The following is a 22,532-nucleotide window of genomic DNA, read 5'->3' as shown; positions in this document are numbered from 1 at the left end:
CCAGGATGCTGCTATTTACCATATTTACTTCAATATAAGACCACCTCCCATAATTAGATTCTATATATGAAAAATGTTATAATTTTTTTTATCATTATCCAGGTAAATAATCTTATTATTGGAGGTTTGCCTTGAATTTGTCCCCCTTCCAAAGCTACAGCAAGGAAAATGAATCTGGGAGGTCAGGTAGCACCATTGCTCTCTGACCACCCCTGCAACTTCTTCCCCTTGCAGCCTCTTCCTTCCCACCTTACTGTTAGATCCAGCTGTTCCTAAGCACATCAAAGTGAGAAACAAATCTTAAAACACTGACCGTGAAATAAATGCCTCTGTAGCAACTTGCATACAGGAAAATTATTACAGGTGCCCATAGACTTAGTTAGTCATATTTAATGCATTTTACTTTTTTTTTTTTTAATCTGCTGCAAGTTTTAGCTCAGGAACTTCATAGACACACATTTAAGGGACACCTGGCTAGGGCTGCTGCCTTCCTGCCAGGCAGACCCGGCTGCACTCCAGAGCAGGGTTTCCCACCCCCACCCCCTTTTCAGCCAGCTGGAGCTGTAATAGTGCCCTGGCTAGGGAGAAGAGGGGTGGGGCCAATCCTAGTGGGCTGGAACAGACAGCACAGCCAAGCCCAGGCCTGCAAAGCATGCTGGTATGCTAGGGGACTGTGAGTTAACTTACACCAGGAAGGAGTAGGAAGAGCACAGCCCTGGGGCTGGGGAAAGTAGTTGAGCTTTCCCAACCCTGGTACCGCACACTGAACGCATACAGACGTTTGAGAGAGCAAGTTAACTTGTTTCTGATCTAAGTTAGTTCACCTCCTCAGGTGATCTAATTTAGATCAGGCCTGCCATTTTTTGCCTGTTTTAATCCCACTCAGTGCCTGCACAGATGGACACGTAGATCGACCTAACCTGAAATAAGCTGATGTAATGTAGCAGCTGTACGTACCCAAAAGAAGGTCTTCAAACCTGACTGAAAACAATGTATTATAAGGAACTGTGCCTTGCCTTCTTAACTCTTACCATCAACACAGCTCTAAGAATACCTACACAAATCATTTGGATTGTGTCTTTACATGCAGAAGTCACCATACACATCATTCTCTTCTGACATCATTTTGTTGTTTCTCTGGGGCTTAAAAGAAAGGTCCCCATCTGGTGCAAACAACATCTCTCTCCCCACACTACACTAATCTAACTTGTTTCAGTCTTCAGTCAAAGTCTAAATATGTGTGTGTGTGGTTGCCTTTTAGAGGTCAGGATTTTTTATGGCATCTTTTAGCCTTTTCTTTTGAGCATGATATGTGTGTCCCATATTTTAAAAACTACAACAGACTTCCTTGTTTAGACATGCATAGCCTGCAGCATTTGAAACCAGCTTGGCTTTTATTATTGAACACGTCCTCTGTGTGTGTTTCTTTGCATGGAGGACCTTTGTTTTTTAAGAGTTCCTCTGCCCTTGCTGCTCTCTCTCCCTCTCCCACTCTCTGAATCCTGTATGTGACAGTAAAGTTGTTTACTGTGGAAACCATTATATTACAAACAGAGGATATTCGGCTTCCAGGTGGTAAACAAGCAGCAGGAGCAGATGTCTTGATAGTAAACAACAGCAGCAAAATATAAAGACAAAGTATGTGAGCAGCCTGCAAAGTGCTTATCAGTTTACCAGCAGGTTTTGGAAGTGGTTTTAAGAAAATATAGCAATAATAAATAACAAAAGGCATCTGAATGCTGCTGTGGCCTGTCAGTCACTCCACTGTATGTGCTCGTTTACTGCACTCGCCATTAATTATTTTGGGAACCTCTCCAGTTGCAGTGTTCATATCATTGGCTGTAGCTCATCAGAGAGACCAAAGAGGCCAGTGTTAAACACATATTTATATGATCTGCTTCTAAACCTCCATTTAGCCAAGAGACTGATATGAAAAGACCCAACTGTATAGTTGGAATCAAGTAAGTCCCAAAATGCTATTTATACACATTTTCTATGAAAGGTAAGAAAAGGCATTGTAGTGTTTATCAAGTTTATATGTTTATAAGTCTGATCTCTTCAGACTTACAAAAAGGGGATAGTAAAATCCAAGTAATTTTTCCCCACATTCTTTTTTCCTCGAAGCTCCATCTCTCCATCCTCAGCATGCCATGTGTATGCTTCCATTTACTGCATGCACACTATAGAGGTGTGCAAAGTCCTAAGCACTGATGGGTGAATGATAGACTGGTAAGAGGCATGATGTAAGTCTTTAATGTCCTGATGTTTACCTGAATGCCTTTTGTCTGCCAAAAGAGAGTAAGAGAGTGTTTGGAGGGATGTTTTTGTAAGATTCTCTAGCATTTCCTCCTTAGAGCTGGATTGAAGTGGTGATTTGGGGAATTCCCTTGAGTACTCATTGTCTGTGCATAAGGGCAGATTCAGAGTGGTGCAGTGACATGGAGTCTCCAGGGACTTTTTAAAGTTCCTAAAACAAATGAAAGTTCTCTTACCCTTCCCCTTCCTGATCAAAGAAAGGCCCGATCCCTGCCCCTTCCTCCCCACCCCAACCTGCCTTTCCACCCTGTCCTGAGGGGAGAGAAGCACCAGCGCGCTTCCTGCCTGCTGTGCAGGGGCTGGGCTCAGCTGGGGATGGGGACAAGGGCAGCATGATGGACGGGTCCCCCCACCCTGCACTGTGACCAGGCCAGGTGGGAGGAGCTCTCCAGGAATTCTCCAGATTCCCTGTTGCTGCTATCCCATTGCCAGCTGAAGTCAGCTCCTACTCAGCCAGTTGGCTCTTGAACTTCCCTGCCCCCCAACCGTGGAGAATACAACAGGGGTAGGCAGGGGAGTGAGGGGAGGGAGGAAAAGAAGAGGGGAGGGGACCACCTCTCAACAGGAAGGGGAAGGGAGGGGGTATTTTTACCTGCCTTTTGACCAGGGGCTCCCACAGTATAGTCTGGCTGCACTGGTTGGGCAGAGGAGGCTGCAAGCAGGGGATACTGCTACTGCTGCAGTATGGGATGCTGTTTCCACACCCTACTTTGGGAAATCCTGGATCTGCCCCTGCCTGTGAACACAGGGGAATAGATTTGATGGCCTAGGAGGCCTCTTGCAGTCTTATGATCCTAGCAACAGAAAACAGATTTCTCCTGATAATTCGGCATTGCTTTGTCTGACTGCAGTCAAAGCCAGGAAACATGCATTTGCAAAAAAGAAGATAAAAATGATAGCTGTTCCCAAATCACAAAATACATTTCAAGACAGTTCAATTATTTGATGCAAACCAGCTCATCTTTCCCTCATATCATTCAATGGTTTGACAACTAAAGTTGTAGAGAATATAAGTATTAAGGAATAGATTGGGAAGAGAAAGTAGTGTTAATCTCAGAATTAGACTACAATGCAGAATATGAACACTGGTGATCCTTTTGAAATGAAGTAAGTAGCAATGCTGGCATTTACATTTTTGCCCTTAGGTTTCAGAGTCAGTACTTTCAGAGCTAAATTGGAGCCACCACAGTACCACTCCAAGCCAATGCATTTGGTTTATCTCTATGCAGACTCCTCAACACAGTAACACATCATGGCCCATTCAGAAAGTTACTTTCATTGAGGCTAGAAAAGTATGGTGTAATCTTGCATTAAGACTGAGGGCCAAACCTACAAGTGGTTGATTATCTTTAGGGGTGGTCTATCCTTGAAGGACACTCAAATATTTTAAAGGACGCTTAAATTCTGCAGATACTGATGGAGCCAAGCAGAAAAACATGTGTGGCATACTACCTCCTACCACTTAAATAATGCACAAGAACGTAAGTGTGATTACAAATCTAAAACCCCATTTCTAAACTTCTTGGATTTCATTGTGCTTTTTAGGACAGTGAAGAACAAGGGGGGATATGAGTAAGCTGCTGCATCCCAGGAGACTTTTTATTTAAGAAATACCCCTCAGAGGCACAATTCATTTCCAGTTTCTCTGTTGTTTGAGGGAAAATATCTTCAGTGTGGGAATGCTGGAATACCAGACCTACCAGCTACCCAAGAATAGCTTCACTATTGGTGGAATCATAGTTAATAGTTAGTAGAGCTCCTACCTCACACTTCTCAATATAGAGGAAAGCGTGTGCAACTAGAATGGCTGTTCTCATCCAGGCTTTCATAACTGAACTATGAAACAGTGTGGGAATAACAGGCTGTACTAATTTACACTAAGAATCCCCCGATTAGTTTTGGGTCAATCCAAGAATTTAGGATCCATTCAGGTGCAGCAAAACTAATTAAAAATGATTATTGTTGCTGTTTTACCTAACATGCTTTGAGGTTTGGCCAAGATTTAACATTTTTATTTTTGGGGTAAGTCAAAAGTTTTCAAAGGAAAAAGAAACATCTGTTTTCTGACCTGCTTTACTCAGTACCTTAAGAAAAAAAAAACTTAGGTCCAGAAAATGGTATGCCCTTCATCTAGAAAAGCAGCAGTTGTATTTGAGAGAGGCAAGGACTTTTGTGAATGATATCTTTTATTGGACCAACTGCACAATTGAGATCAGACCTAAGTCTTATGTCTGTCTCAACCATGCAGTTGGTCCAATGAAGGACATCCACAAAAATCTTTCCCCTTCTCATTTCCTGACCCATCATGGCTATTTCATCACTCCAGCACTATCAAAACAACTGTATTTGTAAATCCTCATTTTAAACTCACTTCTCTGTCCAAACAGACCCACACACTCACATGCCCACATATACAAGCATTTGGAATATCGTGTGTTAGTAATACCAGACCAGAAAGTTTAATCTTCTCAGAGGAGTGCTATAGCAAGATATACAAAAAGTCAAGAGAGGAGGGAATGGTAGAAGCCTGAACATTACATTCTATGTTTTTAAATACTCAGAATCACTAGATACCTCAGCATAGTTATTTATCTTTTATATTTGGAACTCTGTAAGCTAAACAACTTTATTTTAGAACAGCACATTATAAGTTAGATAATATTGAGTTAGTTATACCTCTTCTGTATTCTGTTCTCATATTTTATGCACAGGAACCTTTATTAAAAACACCTTGTAGGGGAGAAGGTAACAGGTTGGAATATCATTGCAAAATCGACCTATTTAGTAGAGATGGAATGAAATACTGTTTTCTTGTCTGTTTTATGAAATAGATTCATTCTTTCATGTTGATTAGTATACACTGGATTTTAAAAAGATAATTCTTTTATCCTGAAGCTACCACAGTATTACTAGGATAATAGACACTTTTACTTATTAGTATTAGAGTATGATAATAACCAGAAGTTTTCACCAGTAGGTTTTTTTGTATATTTCCAGCCTCTTAAACATTGAATAAAGAAGTTGTTAGACCCCGACTCCATGCGGCGCCCAACAACTAGGGAGATGACGATCCAATTGCTCATGGATCCTGTTACTCATTAGCCAGAACAAGCAGGGAGCAAACACCAGCACAAATTGCTTGCAACAGCTTTGTTCAGAATGGAGACAGCTTCGGACAAAGGTCCCTCACAGACGCACAGTCCATGAACCAGGGGGCCTGCATTTGAACAATAGTTCTTTCCATATTTATACACTTTGGTTCATGCTCATTACCATTTATTCCATCCTCGCTCCTCCTTTGTTCCACCCATATCCCCTCCCCTTTTAAGCTCCACCTCTTTTTACTGTTTGTTTTGTTAGCATGGAATTGCCTATGCATTTCAGTCATTTACATGTCTCTCTGCTAAGATTGCATGCGTAAGACTTTGACCCCGGCTTCTTCCAGTCCCTTGCTGGTTCTTTCTGGTTTCTTGCTGACTTCAACACCATCTCCAAGGTCTTGCTTCTGCTTTATCTCCTGATGATAGCCGCATCTTGTTCTTCTTACATCATATATTCTACACACTACCCCATTGTTAGGAAACTGGGGTAGTTAACATTGCAAACATTGCCTGTTTGCAATGTTAGTTTTAATATATCGTTCTGCCTTGTGGTCAGCAGCTCTGCTGAAACACAGAAAAAAGCCTTTATTCAGCTGCAAATCCAGTGCTCCCCAAGAGCCAAATACTGTCACCCTAACAGAAGTGTGTATTAATAGTGGCAGCCTTATCTTTAATACAGCTGCAGGTAGGTTGGGGTTCAGAATGATTCTCTGATGTGCTTGTAGGACCTGCAGAGATGTGCCCTGCTTGCCAGTTCCTTCCCAACCTTCCTTTCCCTCCAGTCTCTCACCTACCTTGCCTTTGATGTTGTTAATGGGGAGGGGTCCTTGAAAGGCAGTAGTCATCTCATGAGGTAGCCACATCTGGGGCCTTTTTGTCTTCTCATGGTGCTTCCCCTTTAAGGGGGATACACCTGTAGGTTTCTGAGGCACTTGTTGGGGTCTCAGCTGTCACAGCCTTGGCCCTTTTTCCCTCTGGCTGTACCCTTCCCCAGGGGCCTGCTGTTCAAGACCTCAGTCTTTGGGGTTCAACCTTGCGCTGACAGCAGCCCCCCTTTTCTGGGGTTCACCTGCATCTCAATAGCCTTTGCCCCTCTGCCCTAGGGCCTAGACCCTTGGTGCTTATTGCAAGTAGAACGCCCTAAAGCACCCCTGCCCATGGCCTCCATCACCCCTATAGCAACAATCTGGTCCTCCAGTATGTAAACACAACATAAACGCCAGCACAATGGCTGTGAAACAAACTCCTCCAAACCCTGGGTTAATACTTTTCTGTAAGCTAGGAGTTCCCTTTGGCTGCTGCTTCTCAGCTCTCTGGAACTGCTCGAATACCTGCCAGCCTGCCTTATGTGGCAGCCTTACACAGGAGCTCCTTTCCCTGCAGCTTGCAGGGCCACCTGCCCTTTCCAGCTCAGGGATGTGGCTTATATTCCTCAGCCCAGCCCCCTTTCAGCCACCTGACCGGTCCTTCTCACCCCTCTTTCCCCAGGGCCAGGAACACCTCATTAGTTGCCTGATCCCTAGTCCTTTACCTACTCAAACCCTCCTGGTAACAGGGGTAGGAGTTCCCTGTTACAGTGTGATGGTGGAAAAACGCTAAAGAGCAGTGATTGTTCTCCCCCTACCCTTGCACCTTTCACCATTTTCTGCAAGCATTGGTTTAATACTGCTTCCATCCACATTAGTGGGAATTTTATTATAAATTTAAATGAGAATAGATACACATCACTACTGTGCTTTAGAAACTCCAATATGTCTTTCTCTTTCCTCTTTTAATTAAGTGTCTCTTTCTTGCAGCTATGAAAGCATTGCACTATGTCCTGATGCAGGCTATCTTCATGAGTCTGCAGACAAGAGTCTAGTTGTATGAAAATGTTTACCCACTAGAGAAAAGGATGAGCTTATTATATGAAAAGGATGAGCATCTTTTAATAACTAAACATCATATGGAATTTTCTCCTAAGAGACTTTCATTTTAAAAAAATAACATTCTTCTGTAGCATTGGTTTTAAACAACCTTTCCTTGGATTGGATGCAATACCTTTAAACAGTATATCACAATGCCACAATATTGTGCAACTATCATCCAGAATTTGCCATCTGCTGCAAGTCGGATCAAATTCAGATATGTATGGGGCCACTAAGAGGAAAAATAATAGATGAACCCTGTAAGAAAACTATACATTCTTAAGAATAAGTAGCTTCTTTGTGGAAACGTCTTTTGATCATAGCAACAACTGTTTTTAGCCACTTTAGCTTCTCTTACCAAATATAGTTTACAGATTAGCATGTCATGGTAATAAGAATAGGTAAGCTGTTATTTTAAATAATGTGGCTACTTTAAGGTCCTCTTTATGGCTTGAAATCCTTGCCTAACATTTCACTTTGGAGAACTATTAATTGTGTTAGTGTAATTTTAAACTATGGTTCTCTCTCTCTTTTTAAGTAGAACTCTGCTTCCATTTTGTCTCCCCACAAAAAGCTCTGCTTGTATTGGTTGGTAAAATACTAAGTTTACAAAGACACATATTCAGGCGGATTGCAAATTTAACAAGAGCCAGAGCATTTATTTGTCACTTAATCCAAACAAGGATCTAAGTAAGACCTGATGGTTTAATACAATGTTCCAAAAGATATAGGGTGAGATTTTTAAAGCTGAGAAAGGGACTCCATCACACAAATCCCATTGAAGTTAATTTGTTATGACACCTAAAAATCTCAGATTAGGTGCCACATTAATTCCTGGTGTAACTTCATTACATTCAGTACAATCTGAGGTTGTATTTGACAGACAGTCATGTTTATTTTCCAAGAAAAACTTCTGAGGTAGGAGACTTACAATTGAGTGAATGAACCTTATGGGCCAAATTTTCCCCTCACTTAAATCCCAGAACACAAAATTGACTTGAAAGAAGTTGAAGGAATTGAAGGAAGGCAGAATTTGACTACTTTAATCTTCTTTTAGCTGAGCTATTACATTGATTCCCTTAATATGATTGTTGTGTCTCTAAAAGGTGCTATGAAGATTCAAATTCTGGTCTGTCTGAGTTTCCATACTTTCAGGTCTGTAAGTTGAAACATTTCACAAGTAGTAAAATGCTCTGGAAAAGAACCTGAGTGTTCTTTGTGGAGAAAGCGATCTGTGAAATTCATTGCTATTAGGGTTCAGGTTGAGCCCAAGTCCTGCAACCTTCCAGAAGTATTATAAAATGCATCTCTTTCTGCAGTCTTAACAAGTGAGATTTGGATGAAGCCCCCGGTAAAAGTAACTACCTAGACTGAATTTATCATTAACAATGGATTTTGTTTTGAAGAGGCAGGGAGGAGATATTGAGTCTTTTCCTGAAAAGAACTGATGTTCCTCTAAATGTGTACATAAGGACATAGTATTGGAAAGGACCTCCTAGCTCAATGGTGCTCAACCACTCAGACTCACAGCCCACAGGAATGGCACAAGGCCAGTCTGTGGGCTGGATCCTTTGCCGGGTCAGTGAGTGGGGTTAGGCTATGCATGCCTAGATCGGACATGGTGCCTAGCCACACATGACCTGGTCTGACCCTACTTGCCAAAATCAGACCCCACCCTGACCCCACACACCCGAATCAGACCTCATACCACCCCAATCTGCATGCCCAGAATAGGCACCTTGCCACTCCAACCCCACATGCCCTGTACAGTGAACAGGACCACACCATCTGGCCAGCTGGGCTCCCTACAGTCTGGAAATGTGGCATTAGAAGAGTGGCAATTAATGCTGCCACCACTTCCCCACCATCAAATTTCTGGACCTGCGGGGAGCTTGACAGGTCAGATGACTCCATGGACCAGGGATTGAGCACCTTTGTCTAAGCTCAATGCGTCTTATCTCTTGCTATCACAAGTAACCATGTCATATGATACCTTTCATAAACTGCTCTATATGCAATGAAATCTGATTAGATTATGTGGTAGCAGATGCTTTTCAATGGTGGCAACAACAAAAAATATGCCATTGTGTCACTAAACCACATAGTTCAGGGCATAGGATGGTAAGCATAGATATACTGCCCTCCCCAGACATATCAATCATTGACAGTGCCAGTGACAGCAATCTGAACTTACTGCCTTGCTCTTGGGTAGGAACACAGGGTTTGCTAGATCTGAGTCTTCTGTGGGCAGGAGCTGTTTTACTAAAATAAGTGATGTAATTTTAGCAATGTAAGAGCCCAGTGTAAATAAAATGTTTTAACAACTGTCCTAGAGGGATCATCTCTGTGGGAGGCAGCATGACCCAGTGAACTTGTCTCTGGCCTCACGTCAGGATGCTGGGGTTCTATTCCCAGCTCTATTATTGAATCGCCATGGCCAAGACAAAATTGTCATTTTGTTACAATAATGTCTACAGGGTATCTGACAGTGGCGTCCCAATGTGCTGGGCACTGCATGTGTCATATAACAAGAAATGCCCCCCCATTCCAAAGAAATTACAACCTAAACAGACAAGAGTCATAGATTTTAAAAAATGTGAGTTTTCCTCTCCATAAAATGGAAAAGCAAAATGAGATGGATTGCAGTGCTCTCTTGCGTGGGTACACAGGAGGGAGAAGTTAAGTAAGAAGTGACCAATCCGGAACACCTTGAACAAAAGCAGATTGGCCCTTCTTTTGTTCTGGTTCTGCCAAGGATACAGCTGCCCAGGGGAAGGGATTGGCCTGCCCACCTTCTGCCATTCAGACCATTCAAAATGGCTGCCCTATGTGGAGCAGAGGTCTGCAGTATCATATTAGATGCACAAAAAATTCACACAGTAAAAGCTCTCTAAGAACACATACCACCTGAAGCAGGTGCCCCTCCAACTTAGTGCCATTCTGCCCTCAGCTCCAACTTTTTATAAATTATAGTAGTGAAACCCATATCTGTGCTTTAATACCAACAGTGGGTAAGCAGGTGAGTTGCTCAATCTCTGCCTTCCTGCTGGGAGTGCCAGCAAGCAAAACTAATGACCATCTGGCCCTTCATCTGGCAACTTTCTTCCTACCTTTCTTCCTTGCATTCTGTTTCCCCCTGAATGTATTGCTATTTATTATTTCTAGAGTATCAGAGGCCAGGATGGAAATGCATAAAACCTACTTTCTGTTGTTTTCCTGGAACTCATATTAATCTATAATCCTTTATACTTCAGCTCCCATCTGTGCAGTGAAACCTCTCTCTCTGTTTTCAGTGGAACTAATGTTGCTGTCTCTTCTTGCCCCTGGGGCTTAAAAACATGGTAGTGGCATTTAGTAATAATTCTCTGCTGACCTTGTTGATTTTCCTCCTACACCATGATCTTTGAAGTCAACTCTAGACAGCTAAACTCTTTCCTTCCTTCCAAATGGCTCTTTCTCTCAGTCCACACATCCTCATCTTCCCAGACTTCAGCTGCCTAACCAACTTCCCTCCTGACCCCTTATTATCTCCTATCTGAATCAAAGACACTTCAATTTCTGTATAAGTGACCCCTGTAAATACAGAAATGGAAGTTGTCTGCATGAGAAAGCAAGCAAATAGATTCCCTAATTCCCTGACCCTTGTCTTTATGAGCCACTCCAAACCAAGACGGGGACTTCAGCACAAGCTGTTACAATTTGTCACTGCTTCTGCTGACAAGCTCAGTAATAGTGCTGTGACAGGAAGGCAAGTATCCAATTCTAAATGTTATTTTCAACATAGGATTGCAGAAGTCAGACAGGTAAAAGAAGCTGCCACCTAATATAAATCAAACACAAATCTTTCAACTGCTCGCTCACAGGGGTGTAATGGATAACATTTATTACCAGTGACCTCAGCAACAACTCCCTTACTCAGCTGAATAAACAGAAGGGACACCAGTGCTTAGTGTTGTTACCCTGCCTTTCTCTCGCTGCATAGTATTATACAGATCACATCTCTGTGCTTCAGCTGAGATTATACAGACACGTGGTGAAAGGCTGTTGCTGGCCACCTATGATTATGCATCTCATGAGAACTCATCAAGCATAGCACTGTGCTGCACTAATGCCTCCACAATGAAAGCTGCATCTAGCTTTTCCTTTTGACAGGATTGTTTATATGTATGTGGAGTTTTCTGTCTGAAAAAAATCAGAAGTGGTTAAAAAGGTTAGGACTAGAGCTATGTGGAATCTAACTTTGGAAATTAAAAGAGATTGAAATTTGCCCTCTTCAGAGTTCACTGAGCTTCCATAAAATTATTCAGTCTTTTGTGTAAGATTTTCCACATCAGCAAAACGTTCCTGGGAGTATGAAATGCATGCCACTTTCTCAATGTCTATGAAAACTTCATGGCATCTTTTCACAAAGTATTTTGAATTCCAGGATGGATTGGTTGGACCTGATCACAAGCTATTAGTACTGGATCCATGACTGAGCAAATTTAATCATCTAATATGGTACAGGTTTCATAGGAATCATTTTGAATTTCTTCATCTGAAAAGAAATGTTGTAGTTGGGATGCCTTCTAGAAATTTATCAGGAAAACCCTGGCCATGTGTTATTTTTACAGTCCAAACTATACATTCTATGAAAAAGAAAATCCTAAGAATGAAATGCTGCTGTAACATAGTTAAAATTTCAAAAAAACAAGCAGACAAGGCCTACTGTTAAATGCAGTTATATCAACATGAAAATGATTATATTCAGGTATAGCTTGTTCCAGTATGGTAAAGTGAAAGATGCTGTATCAATGTAAAGAGTTCTATTTTTATGCACCTGAATCTACATTACAGCTATTATGTTAGTTAAAAGGAAAAATCATGTCCTTTGCTGACAGTTATACAGGTATAACTTATTCAGGGAGGACAGGCAAGGGGAAAAAGGAGGAGGTGTCACCCTACATATAAAGAAATTGTATGTGTGTTCTGTCGTGCAATACAGAGTGGGAGGTAGGCCTGTGAAAAGCTCTAGGTAAAGGTCAGAAGGGAGAGCAGCAATGGGGGTGTCATGGTAGGCATCTGTTGTAGGCCACCAAAACAGGAGGAAGAGTGGGCAAGACCTCCTTTAAACAACTTAAACAGATGTTTCCAAATTGAGGGACCTGGCTCTCGTGGAGGACTTTAATTACCATCACATCCACTGGAAGGGAAACACAGCAGTTCACAGGCAATTGATCTCAGGGAGGCCAGTCTGAGGGGAAAAGAAGTCCAGGAGAGCTGGCTGTACTTTAAGGAATCTATATTAAGGATATAGAAGTAAGCTGTCCTGCTGCAATGGAAGAATAAGTGCAACAGGAAACTGAACTGCAATCTCTTCAATGAGTTGAAACATAAAAAGGAATCCTATAAAGAGTGGAAACTTGGTCATAATACTAGGGAAGCATATAAAAGTATCACACAGGCATGAAGAAATCATAGGTCCCTTGGAATGCAGAAGGCAACCTAGTCATGTTTGATGAGGAGAAGGCTGAAGTATTGAATGCTTTTTTTTACTTCAGTCCTGGATGACTGGAAGAGAGCAAATATAGCTCCCATCTTTTAGATGGGTGGGGAGGGGAAGAGGATCTGGAGAATTACAGACTAGTCAGTTTGACCTCAGATGTGATATCTGGAAGGACTGTGGAACAGGTCCTCAAAGAATCTATTTTGAAGCCCCTTGAGGAAAACAAGGTGATAAGGAACAGCCAGCATGGATTCACGAAAAGCAAATCATACCTGACCAACCTGATCTCCATCTATGATAAGTTGACAGGCTCTGTGGTTGGGGGAGAGCAGTGGATATGATATACCTTGACTTCAGCAAAGCTTTTGTCACTGTCACCCATGACTTTCTCATTAACAAGCTAAGGATATATAGACTAGACAAAAGTACCATGAGGTTGATACATAACTGTTGGATCATCGTCGTCAATGGGTACTCACGAATCGCTCAGTTGGGAGGAAGTATTAAGTGGGGTACCCCAGAGGTCTGTCCTGGGTCTAGAATTTTTAACATCTTTCTTGATTATTTGAACAGTAGGACTGAGTGCACGTTTAGCAGATCTGCATATTCATAGTTTCATAGTTTTAGGGTCGGAAGGGACCTAATAGATCTTCTAGCCCGACCCCCCGCCAGGGCGGGAGAACAACAAAAAACCCTAAAAACAAAAACGGGACTCAAATGAGTCCAGCCAGGTAGGCATCCAGCCTCTTCTTAAAGACCCCCAGGGTAGGGGCCAGCACCACCTCCCTTGGAAGTTGGTTCCAGCACCTAGCCGCCCTAACTGTGAAGTAGTTTGTATGACGCTGTATGGAGTTTCAGGCACTCTGGAGGACAGGGCTAGGATCCAGAAAGACCTGAATAAACCCGAGAAATTGTCTGCAGTCAATCAGATGAGATTCAACCAGGACAGTGCAAAGTCCTGCACTTGGGATGGAATAATTGCATGCACAAATACAGACTGGCTTAGCTGCAGTACTGCAAAGGACTTCGGGGTTACACTGAAAAAAAACACTCTAAAAAATGCCCAACAGAATGTAGGGTATATTAACAGGAGTGTCACTTGCAAATCAAGGAAAGTGCTTCTTCTGCTCTGTTCAGCACTGGTGATGCCTTGCCTGGAGTACTGTGTCCAGTTTTAAGCCCCAGACTTCAAGAATAATGTGGACAGATTAGAAACAGTCCAGTGTGGAGCAACAAAAATGATTGGTGGCCTTGGAAACAAAATGTATGAGGAAAGACTGAGAGCTAAGTTTATTTAGTTTGGAGGGAGATTTGATAACAGTCTTCAGCTACCCAAAGGGAGATTACAGAGAGGATGGAGATAAAGGGACTGGACTAGGAGTGATGGCCTAAAGCTGCAGCAGAGGGATTTAGATTGGAGATTAGGAGGAACTTTCCAACTATGGTCAAGTGTTGGAACAGGCTACCTAGAGAAGCTGTGGACTCTCCATCCCTGGAAATTTTTGAGAGCAGGATGGACAGACACTTGGGGCATTTTTACGTGTACTCTGGGGTGTTGGGGGTGGGGGGCTTTTTAATTAGAGCAGCTCTCAGGAGCCACTGTAATTAAAATGCCCACAGTGTTTCATGTATTCAGCATCCCACATTTCAATATAGTGGCGGGGAAACTTTAACTAAAGCTTGTTTGATGAGCTTTAGTTAAAGTGCCCCTGCCACCATTTTGAAATTCAGGGAAGCCGAATACACAAGACACTGTATCACACTGGAGCATTCTGATTACAATGCTCCAGCAGACTCAGTTAATTGGGGATTAATCAAGTCTGCTCCTACATGTTCTAATCAGAATGCGTCGGAGCATATGTACAGGTGCACTTGGCTGGGATGGTTTAGTCAGGGATGATCCTGCCTGCAGCGGGGGAATGAACTAGATGACCTCCTGTTTTGGCCCTACTTTCCTTTGATCAGGCCTAAGAAATGAAGTAGTCAAAAGTTTCAAAAGGTACTTTTGAGATGTTAATCTTAATCTAAAACATTTCCCCTACATATTTAAATATGGTCTCTCACTTGCAGCTAACTTCTTTCATTAAACCATAAAAACTTTGGCTTGGAAAATTAATCTGGCCTGAAAACTGTAACATGAACTTTGGAAGACACCGAATATTTCTATGAAGATAAAAAGATAAAATAATTAAAATATGTAGGTCATTCCATCTTAACTTGTTTGAATTTGGATTTTGTCTAATGCTCTCATTTTTTTCTTAGAAAAGTCTTGTTACTCCCGCTCCAAACGTGTCTTCAAAGCTCAGGGTCTGTCTATATTGGAAAAAATAATAGATTGTTTAAAAATAAAGCTATTCACTGTTTTTGTTGTGCATAGTTTTGAGGCCAAACCTACTCTTGTGCATAGAGGTTAAAATGTTTATTCCTTATTGATATCTTTTGGAATAGGATTATAAAATGTAATGCTGTGCTGCCATATGACTTACTGCAACTTGGAAACACTATAATGTGATCATCTTAGTTAAGAGTCAGCAGAGCTCTTTTTACAGCTAAAATAGTGGTGACCTGTGTTTTCGTGGCTAAAGCAACAGCATAATTATCCCAGCTCTGGGAGTGTGTAGTTTGTTATGGAGAGAGCGTTTCAGTTGGTATGTGGTATTCAATATTTTAGACTTCTATGTATAGAACTACATGTGCAAAAAACATTCCTTTCTTTAACATTTTCTTTGCTTGAGCTTAATCTACACCCAACTCAAATCTTCTTATATTTATACAATTAGACAGGATTAGGCAAAAGCATATGGTACATAAGCATCAAGACTTTGCTCTTGAATGAAAATTAACATGACACATCTAATGCTAATGCAGTATATTCTAATGCAATATATTCATTCCAGGGTTCACTTGTAGATCTGCAATTTCATTAATTAAATTGGTCATACCATTAGCTTTAAAGTGTTATAACTGGTTACTCTGGATGAAATGTAGACAAGATAAAGAGGGTAAATTATTGCAGGGGAAGACTTGAGAATTGCTCAGTTTCAGAGGAAGCAGCAGACTATTCATCAGATTAATGAATAAAACATCCAGGTTAAGATTTTCAAAAAGAACTACTTAATTCTTTTGAGTGGCTCGGATTTTTGGTTTTTGAGTGCCTGACTTGAAATTTAAAGGGGCTTTAGGGCTTCATCTTTTAGAGGATGGGGCACTCCAGAACATCTAGAGGAAAACATCTCAAAAGCAGATACAGAGGAAAGCCTCAGAGCAACCTCCCTGCTGCATTCTAGGTTTGGCATCTGCAAGTGGGAAGAGTGAGCATGTTGGGAGGTGCGGGGGGAGGAATGTGACCCTGGCAATGGCAGGGGTGTGGTGCACACATACCTTGAAACAATTTTAAATTGGCGTAAAAAATAACTAATAAGTTTTGAAAGTCCACATCATTTGGTCCAAATGCTGCAGATATTCAGTAGGTAACTTATTCATTACTGTGTATGTCTGAAAAAGTTATAAGCTATTGGGAAAAGAAGGAACAACATTATGGAGTGCCATCTCAACCTTGTCTAGAGCATTTACACCGCAGTCTGAAAAAATGGGATACATATGAGCAATTACGACCTATATACCATATTTACTCAAATTTAAAATAACCTTCAAATTATTAGATTGTAGACATGGAAAATTATACAATTGTTTTAATTTTCCGTGTCTAGAATCTAGTTATTGGAGGATTGTCATAAATACATCCCTTCCTTGCTACAGGGAAAGCAGTGGCTGGGGAAGACAGGCAGCCTGCCTCCTACCCCTTGTCCCCCATGCCTGCCTCCCTTATGCTCATTTCCCCCCTGTGCCTTCCCCCGCCTACTACTTGTTCTGCTTTTATGCTGGCCCCCATCCCCCTTACTTTTGCAGCTGCTCTTGCTCTGTCTCTGCTGGGGGCATGGAGCACCCAGCTGGGCCAGGCAGTAGCAGCAGCTTTGACTTCAGCCTTGAGCCCCAGTCAGGGACAGGGCTGGAGCTGCAGCAATTCCCCTTCCCCTCCACACACCCCTTCCCCCTGCTCCCCCTGCTCTGTGCATCCCTTTCCCCATGCCCATTCCCTGTGGTCCTGTCACTCCTCTTCCCTTGCACCCTTTCCCCACACTCCCCTTGCTCTGCATGTCCCTCCATCCATGGTCCCCTGCCACCCCTTCCCCGTGCTTTCCCCAGCACTGCATACGCATTCCCTGTGCTCCCTCTCCACTGAAACCCCTTCACTGGGTTACCCCCTGCACCCCACACCGTTTCCCTGTGCTTCCTCCACATCATGTGCCCCTTTCCCATGCACCCCTACATGCCACATGAGCCACCCTGGCCCCTTCTGGATCTGCAGCAGCTGCTTGTCTGGCCCATACTCAAATATAAGATGAGAGGTTTTTTCTCTGTGTTGAACAGGGGGGAAAAAACCTCATAGTCAAGTAAATACAGTATATATTTTTAAGTCTTTTTTGAGGGCTTTAAGTAGGGCTTAAATGGTGCACAAGCCTGGATTTGGGCCTTTGAGTAAAGGCAGATTAACTTGTGGAATTCAATGCCACAAGATGTTGTGGAGACTGATAGTTTAAACCAGGTCAAAAGGGTATTCATGAAGGGAAGATCCATCAGTAGGTATTGAACATGGCAGATACAGGTGCAGCCTCTGAATCAAAACTTCCTAAACCTCTGAATGCTGGAAGCTGCAGGGGGAGAGGAGCATGTGCGTGTTTGCATGTGTGGACACAGAGTTCTGGACATGCCCTGTTTACCCTCTCTCTCAGCCATCACTCTGCCATTCAGAGGAACAGGGTACTGAGACAGATGGACCTTAGGGCCTGACCTAGTAAAGGATAGCTTTTTATGTTTGTATGCACTCACGGGTAAGTTAATGAATAAATTGCTTTGTGAATCTAACAGCAAAAAAGTCCCATCCCTGTAAAAAGAACAAGTTGGTAGTTTTAAGAATTTAATCTGAATGTTTTTGTTTCCCCAGCTCTTGTTGTACGCTTCCTGACCAAGCGGTTCATCTGGGAGTATGACCCTACTCTAGGTAGGTTACATTTTATTCTAAAGGCTTAAAATCAAATGCCACAAATGCTGGCATTATTGAAGTAAAGGCAAGTCACTTAGTAAAGGTACAAAAACTCAGTCTTCCTTTGTATTTGATGTTAAAAGGTTTCTCTGACATTTATAGCTAGAATGAACTGCAAGCTAAGATGGCAGAATCAAGGAATAGAAATGCATTCAAGCAAAAGCTAGTTAAATATGTGGTGAAAAATTCTGTCCTTACTGAAGTTGAAAGGGAGCTTGCCATTGACATTGAAGGGGCCGTATTTTCTCCTAAGAAATTGTTCAGGAACATGTTTAGTGAGTGTTACTTTTCTACTTGGGAATAACTGACCAGCATTTTTGGAAGTTAAGAGGACTAGTGTAATAGACTTGGAGGTCTGAACGCAGTGCCTGATGCCCCCTGGTAGTCAGCTCTACCTGCTGCCCCTTCCAACCTCCCTAACTGCCTATTAGGAGTGTGCGAAATGGTCCGTATTTGATTCAAATTTGTCCCAAATCAGGGACAGTGATTCGATTAGTTGATTTAGATCACTATCCCCGATTCGATTTGGCCAAATCCGAAACTGAAGATTTGATGCTGATTCAGACATAGACACAGCTTTAAATATTTTTTCTACATACCTCAAGGTACCAGGCACAGTTTGTGAACACTGTGATGGTGGGTTGGATGGAGTGTCCTACAGGAGCGCAGGGAGGCCCCCCACGTGCTCGGTGGCGAACCCAGAAGTGGGCTGGAAGTACTTCTGGTCCACTTCCAGGTCCGCCGGGGAGCGCGTGCCCCTCCCCCCCCCATGATCCTCCAGCTTGGCAATCAGCCATGGGGGGACCCTGGGTGCTCCCGCCCCCCACCCAGACCCAGGAGGTACCAGTTGCTGAGCCCCGCCAGATCCAGGAGGCACCAGTCACCAAGCGCGCGGAGTGGGGGGCCATAAGTGGACTGGAAGTGTTTGTGGTCCACTTTCAGGTCTGCTGCCAAGCGCACTGGGAAGCCCCCTGTCTTTCTGTGGGATGCTGCATCTGCCCCAGCATCTCAGCATTCACAAGCCACCTGGTACCTAGAGGTATATAGAAAAAACATTTAAAGCTGTGTTTATGTCCGAATCTCTGGATCTCTTCGAATCGATTCAGAGGGTTCCGATTCAATTCGGAGAGATTAAAGGGTCTCCTGATTCAATTCAGATTTGGAGATTCAGCCACCGAATCATGTGCTCCAGGGTGAAAGGGGGGCCCCTTTTAATTAGAGCAGCTCTGAGACCTGCTGTAATTAAAGTGCCCACAGCGTCACATGTATTCAACATCCTGCACTTCAAAATGGCAGCGGGGGCGCTTGAACTTAAAGCTTGGTTGACAAGGTTTAGTTTAAGTACCCCTGCTGCCATCTTGAAGTGCAGGAATACTGAATAGATGTGACGTGGGGCTGCTGGAGTGCATTAATTAGCATGCTTCAGTAGACTTGATTAACTCAGGGTGCTCCAACATGAACTAATTAGCACATGTTGGAGCAGATGTCTGGCACATGTATAGATGGCCAATATGATTACCTTGGGTAGTTGCCACTGGAGGCCAAAGTAGCTCCTTTTGCATCTTCTCCTTCAGCACAATCCTTAGGGCTTCTCTGCCCCTAGTTCCCTTTCCTTTCAAGTGGGCACTGACCCTGCCTCTCTTGCACTGGGCCCCATCCCTATTGGCCCTATATGTGGACTTCTGGCTCTAACCATACCTTCAGGGCTCTTATTGTGGCTTTCAGTCACTCCCACAGCCACACCCATGCCTCACAGGCATTGCTCTAAATTAATTTACTGGCCCTTTAAGTCTTGTCTTTATCTCTGCTTATTCAAACCATGGGCTGTTGGCTCTTGCAGAGCTGGTCCCCCAGTTTTTGCTCGTTGCAGGGCTCCAAGCATTCAGTGCCTACACAAGACACCTTCCCCCTCCCTCCAGGGCCTCCAACTACCCCTTATAGCCACTCTCAGGACTCTGGTCAGCCAACACCTAAAAAGAAATCAATAATCTAACATAAACTCCTTAGCTTTTTGAGGCTCCCAGCTGAGCTCCTTCCCCTTCAAAGGGTCTCCACACGCTTCTGGCCAAACACTGGTGACAGGACCCAGGTGCTGCTAACTCCTGAATCAGCAGCTATGTAGTCTGCAGGCTGGATCCTGCTAGATCCATTTAATTGTGCTGTTTGTATCTGCTGTCTCTTGCAGTTAGGTTCCCTGCAGGCTGCACTTGCTTCACTGGCTCTGTTCTGCCCTGCTTTCTTCCTTCTAGTAATAGGAGTAGGAGTCCCCTATGACAGCTAGGAAAAGTCTTTAATGAAGCACATCTTTACCTACTATATATTCCCAAATATGAGATGCACCTTGGTATAGGAAGGCAAAAGAAAATTTTTCCTTGAAAATAAGTCATTTAATCTAATAAGTAACAAATGCATAAAACCACTTTGTTCCACTCATGATCACAGGTGTTCACCTATGGTAAAAGCTGACTCAGCAAGTGTGGGCATATAATGTCAACATGCAACTAGAAATAGTGGTAGACCTGTGTGAAGTCATGATATGAAGTCATCTATCAGTACGCCAAAAACACTTTTAAACAAATCGTTTGGAAATCAGTTTCCTCCTTTAAGACACCCCAATTTGTGCAGGCTAATTTAAAGAGAAAAGTTGTGTGTGATATGTGAATAAATGCAGTACCTTTTGGACTATCTACTCACTTCCAATGTAGTATTATGAAAGTCATTCAGTCCGCAGTTTTAAAAAGTAGCCTCTCATTGTGTGTGTCTGTTTTAGGGGACGAATTTGAAGCATCCCTGCTCTTCAGTAGAGATGATGCATACCCCTGTACTTCAGTTCCAATTCTGCAAGTGTTTGGCACTCTTGAGAATCGGGTGCAAAAATGAGTTACTCCAAGTTACCAGTCACTTTGGAGAATTTGAGGTCTAGGGCCTGATTTTTCAAGTACACTAAATAATCGTGTCTTTAGAGCTCAGGATATTCATGAATGGCTCAATGTCTAGATTGGAAGAGGTATTAAGTGGGGTTCCCCAGGGATCTATCTGTCTTGGGGCAGGTATTGTTGGAAGGGTTTAGTTAGGGATGATTCTACCTTCAGAGTGGGTCTGGACTAGATGACCTTATGAAGTCCTTTTCAGCCCTACTTTCCTATGATCTTAGCACCACTGAAAGCCTAACCTAATGTTTCTAAATGTTAGAGCCCAAATATTGAGCTACACAATATTAGAGGCTACCCTCAAAAACATCAATGTGCTTTGCATTAGCTTACACAGGAAGCAAGTGGGCACAAGATCACCTTTTTTCTTGTGATCTTTTGATTTCTTCATAATCTTGCTACCATCACCAAAGGGTGCTCATCCTCAGTCATTCAGGAGTTCAGCTTTCTCCTGGGTGCCGGTAACCAGCTCTCCTGAGTTGTTGAGCAATGGCCCCACACTCCTATTTGCTTTCCTTCTGTTCCCTGTGTACCTAAAGAAGGACTTTTTGTTGTCCTTGATTCCCGTTGCTAATCTAAGTTCAGTTACCACTTTAGCCTTTCTTATCTGTTCCCTGCAAATGCAGGCCGTCATGGAATAGTCCTCCTTGGGGCCCACTCCGAGCTTCCATTGTCTTCATAAGCCTCTTTCTTCTTTCTTAACAGTGAGTTTTCTGTAACATTGTATGTAAAGAAGTTTTCTTTGTTCTTCTACACAATTATATTAATCTATTTCACTTGAAAAATATAAATATATCAAGGTGCCATACCTCAAGGTGGCATATGTACTTTGCATTAAGAACAAGAAAGTTTGTCAAGTGACTTTGAAAATGAAGAAATAAAATCGATGGAAACTCTTCAGCTACTAAGCAACAACAGATTTTGCTAGAACCACTGGAGCTGCAAGTAACAGAAAAGTCATTTTTAAGGTTTATTTCTTCCATCAGATTCTTAGGCTTCCACTGATCTCCCCCCTCCTGGAATCCACGGACAGTTTCCATTTATACCAATGCACATGCCTTCCAAGGCACTGGAAGTACATTAGTCCTGTTTAGACTGAACAGCAGTGTACAGGCAACCCCTGCTTAATGCTGTTTCGCTTAGCGCTGTTTTGCTATAACGCTCATTTTAAATTGATACCTGATTCCGCTTGGCGCTCAGCGAGTTTCATTATAATGCTTACAGTTGCCATCTTGGGTCATTAAAAACACTTAGTCACCATCTTGGGTCGTCAAAAACTTCCGGTTTCACTTAACGCTCATTTCACTTAATGCTTGTTTTTTTCAGGAACCAATTAAGAATGCTAAGCAGGGGTTGCCTGTAAAATGACTTGTTCTTCTGTAATATCAATAGTTTCACTGAAACCCTGGCAAACAATATATTTAAAGTGTGACTAATATGTCAATGGAGCAATTATATGTGTAATATGCCCCACGTTCAAGCAATTCATCACCTGATAATACGTCACAAAAATGGTGATCAAGCCACAAGGATGTAACTTGTTAAATGTAGAATACCTTTCATGCTTAATTGTATTGTGCTTTATTTTGAATGTGTGGCATGTTACACATAAGGTGATAGTGAATGGTCAGGTCCCCTAACATCCCAGATGGACTGCTTCCCCTTCCCCACTCTTTTCTGCAAGGAGAC

The 22,532-nt window shown here is 42.6% G+C and overlaps 1 protein-coding gene across 2 annotated transcripts in view; it reads left to right on the top strand.

The window, feature by feature from the left end:
• RERG (RAS like estrogen regulated growth inhibitor) overlaps positions 1–22,532 on the top strand; it is a 168,946-nt gene that overhangs the window by 119,313 nt on the left and 27,101 nt on the right. For both annotated transcript variants that reach the window (XM_006030859.3, XM_025212533.1), the window contains exon 3: positions 17,815–17,871. In XM_006030859.3, coding sequence (XP_006030921.1) covers positions 17,815–17,871 — 57 coding nt within the window. The remainder of the gene's footprint in view (positions 1–17,814; positions 17,872–22,532) is intronic.

This window comes from Alligator sinensis, unplaced genomic scaffold (genome assembly GCF_000455745.1).
Source record: "Alligator sinensis unplaced genomic scaffold, ASM45574v1 scaffold498_1, whole genome shotgun sequence".
NCBI lineage: Eukaryota > Metazoa > Chordata > Crocodylia > Alligatoridae > Alligator > Alligator sinensis.
This window is presented reverse-complemented; position numbering and strand designations above follow the sequence as displayed.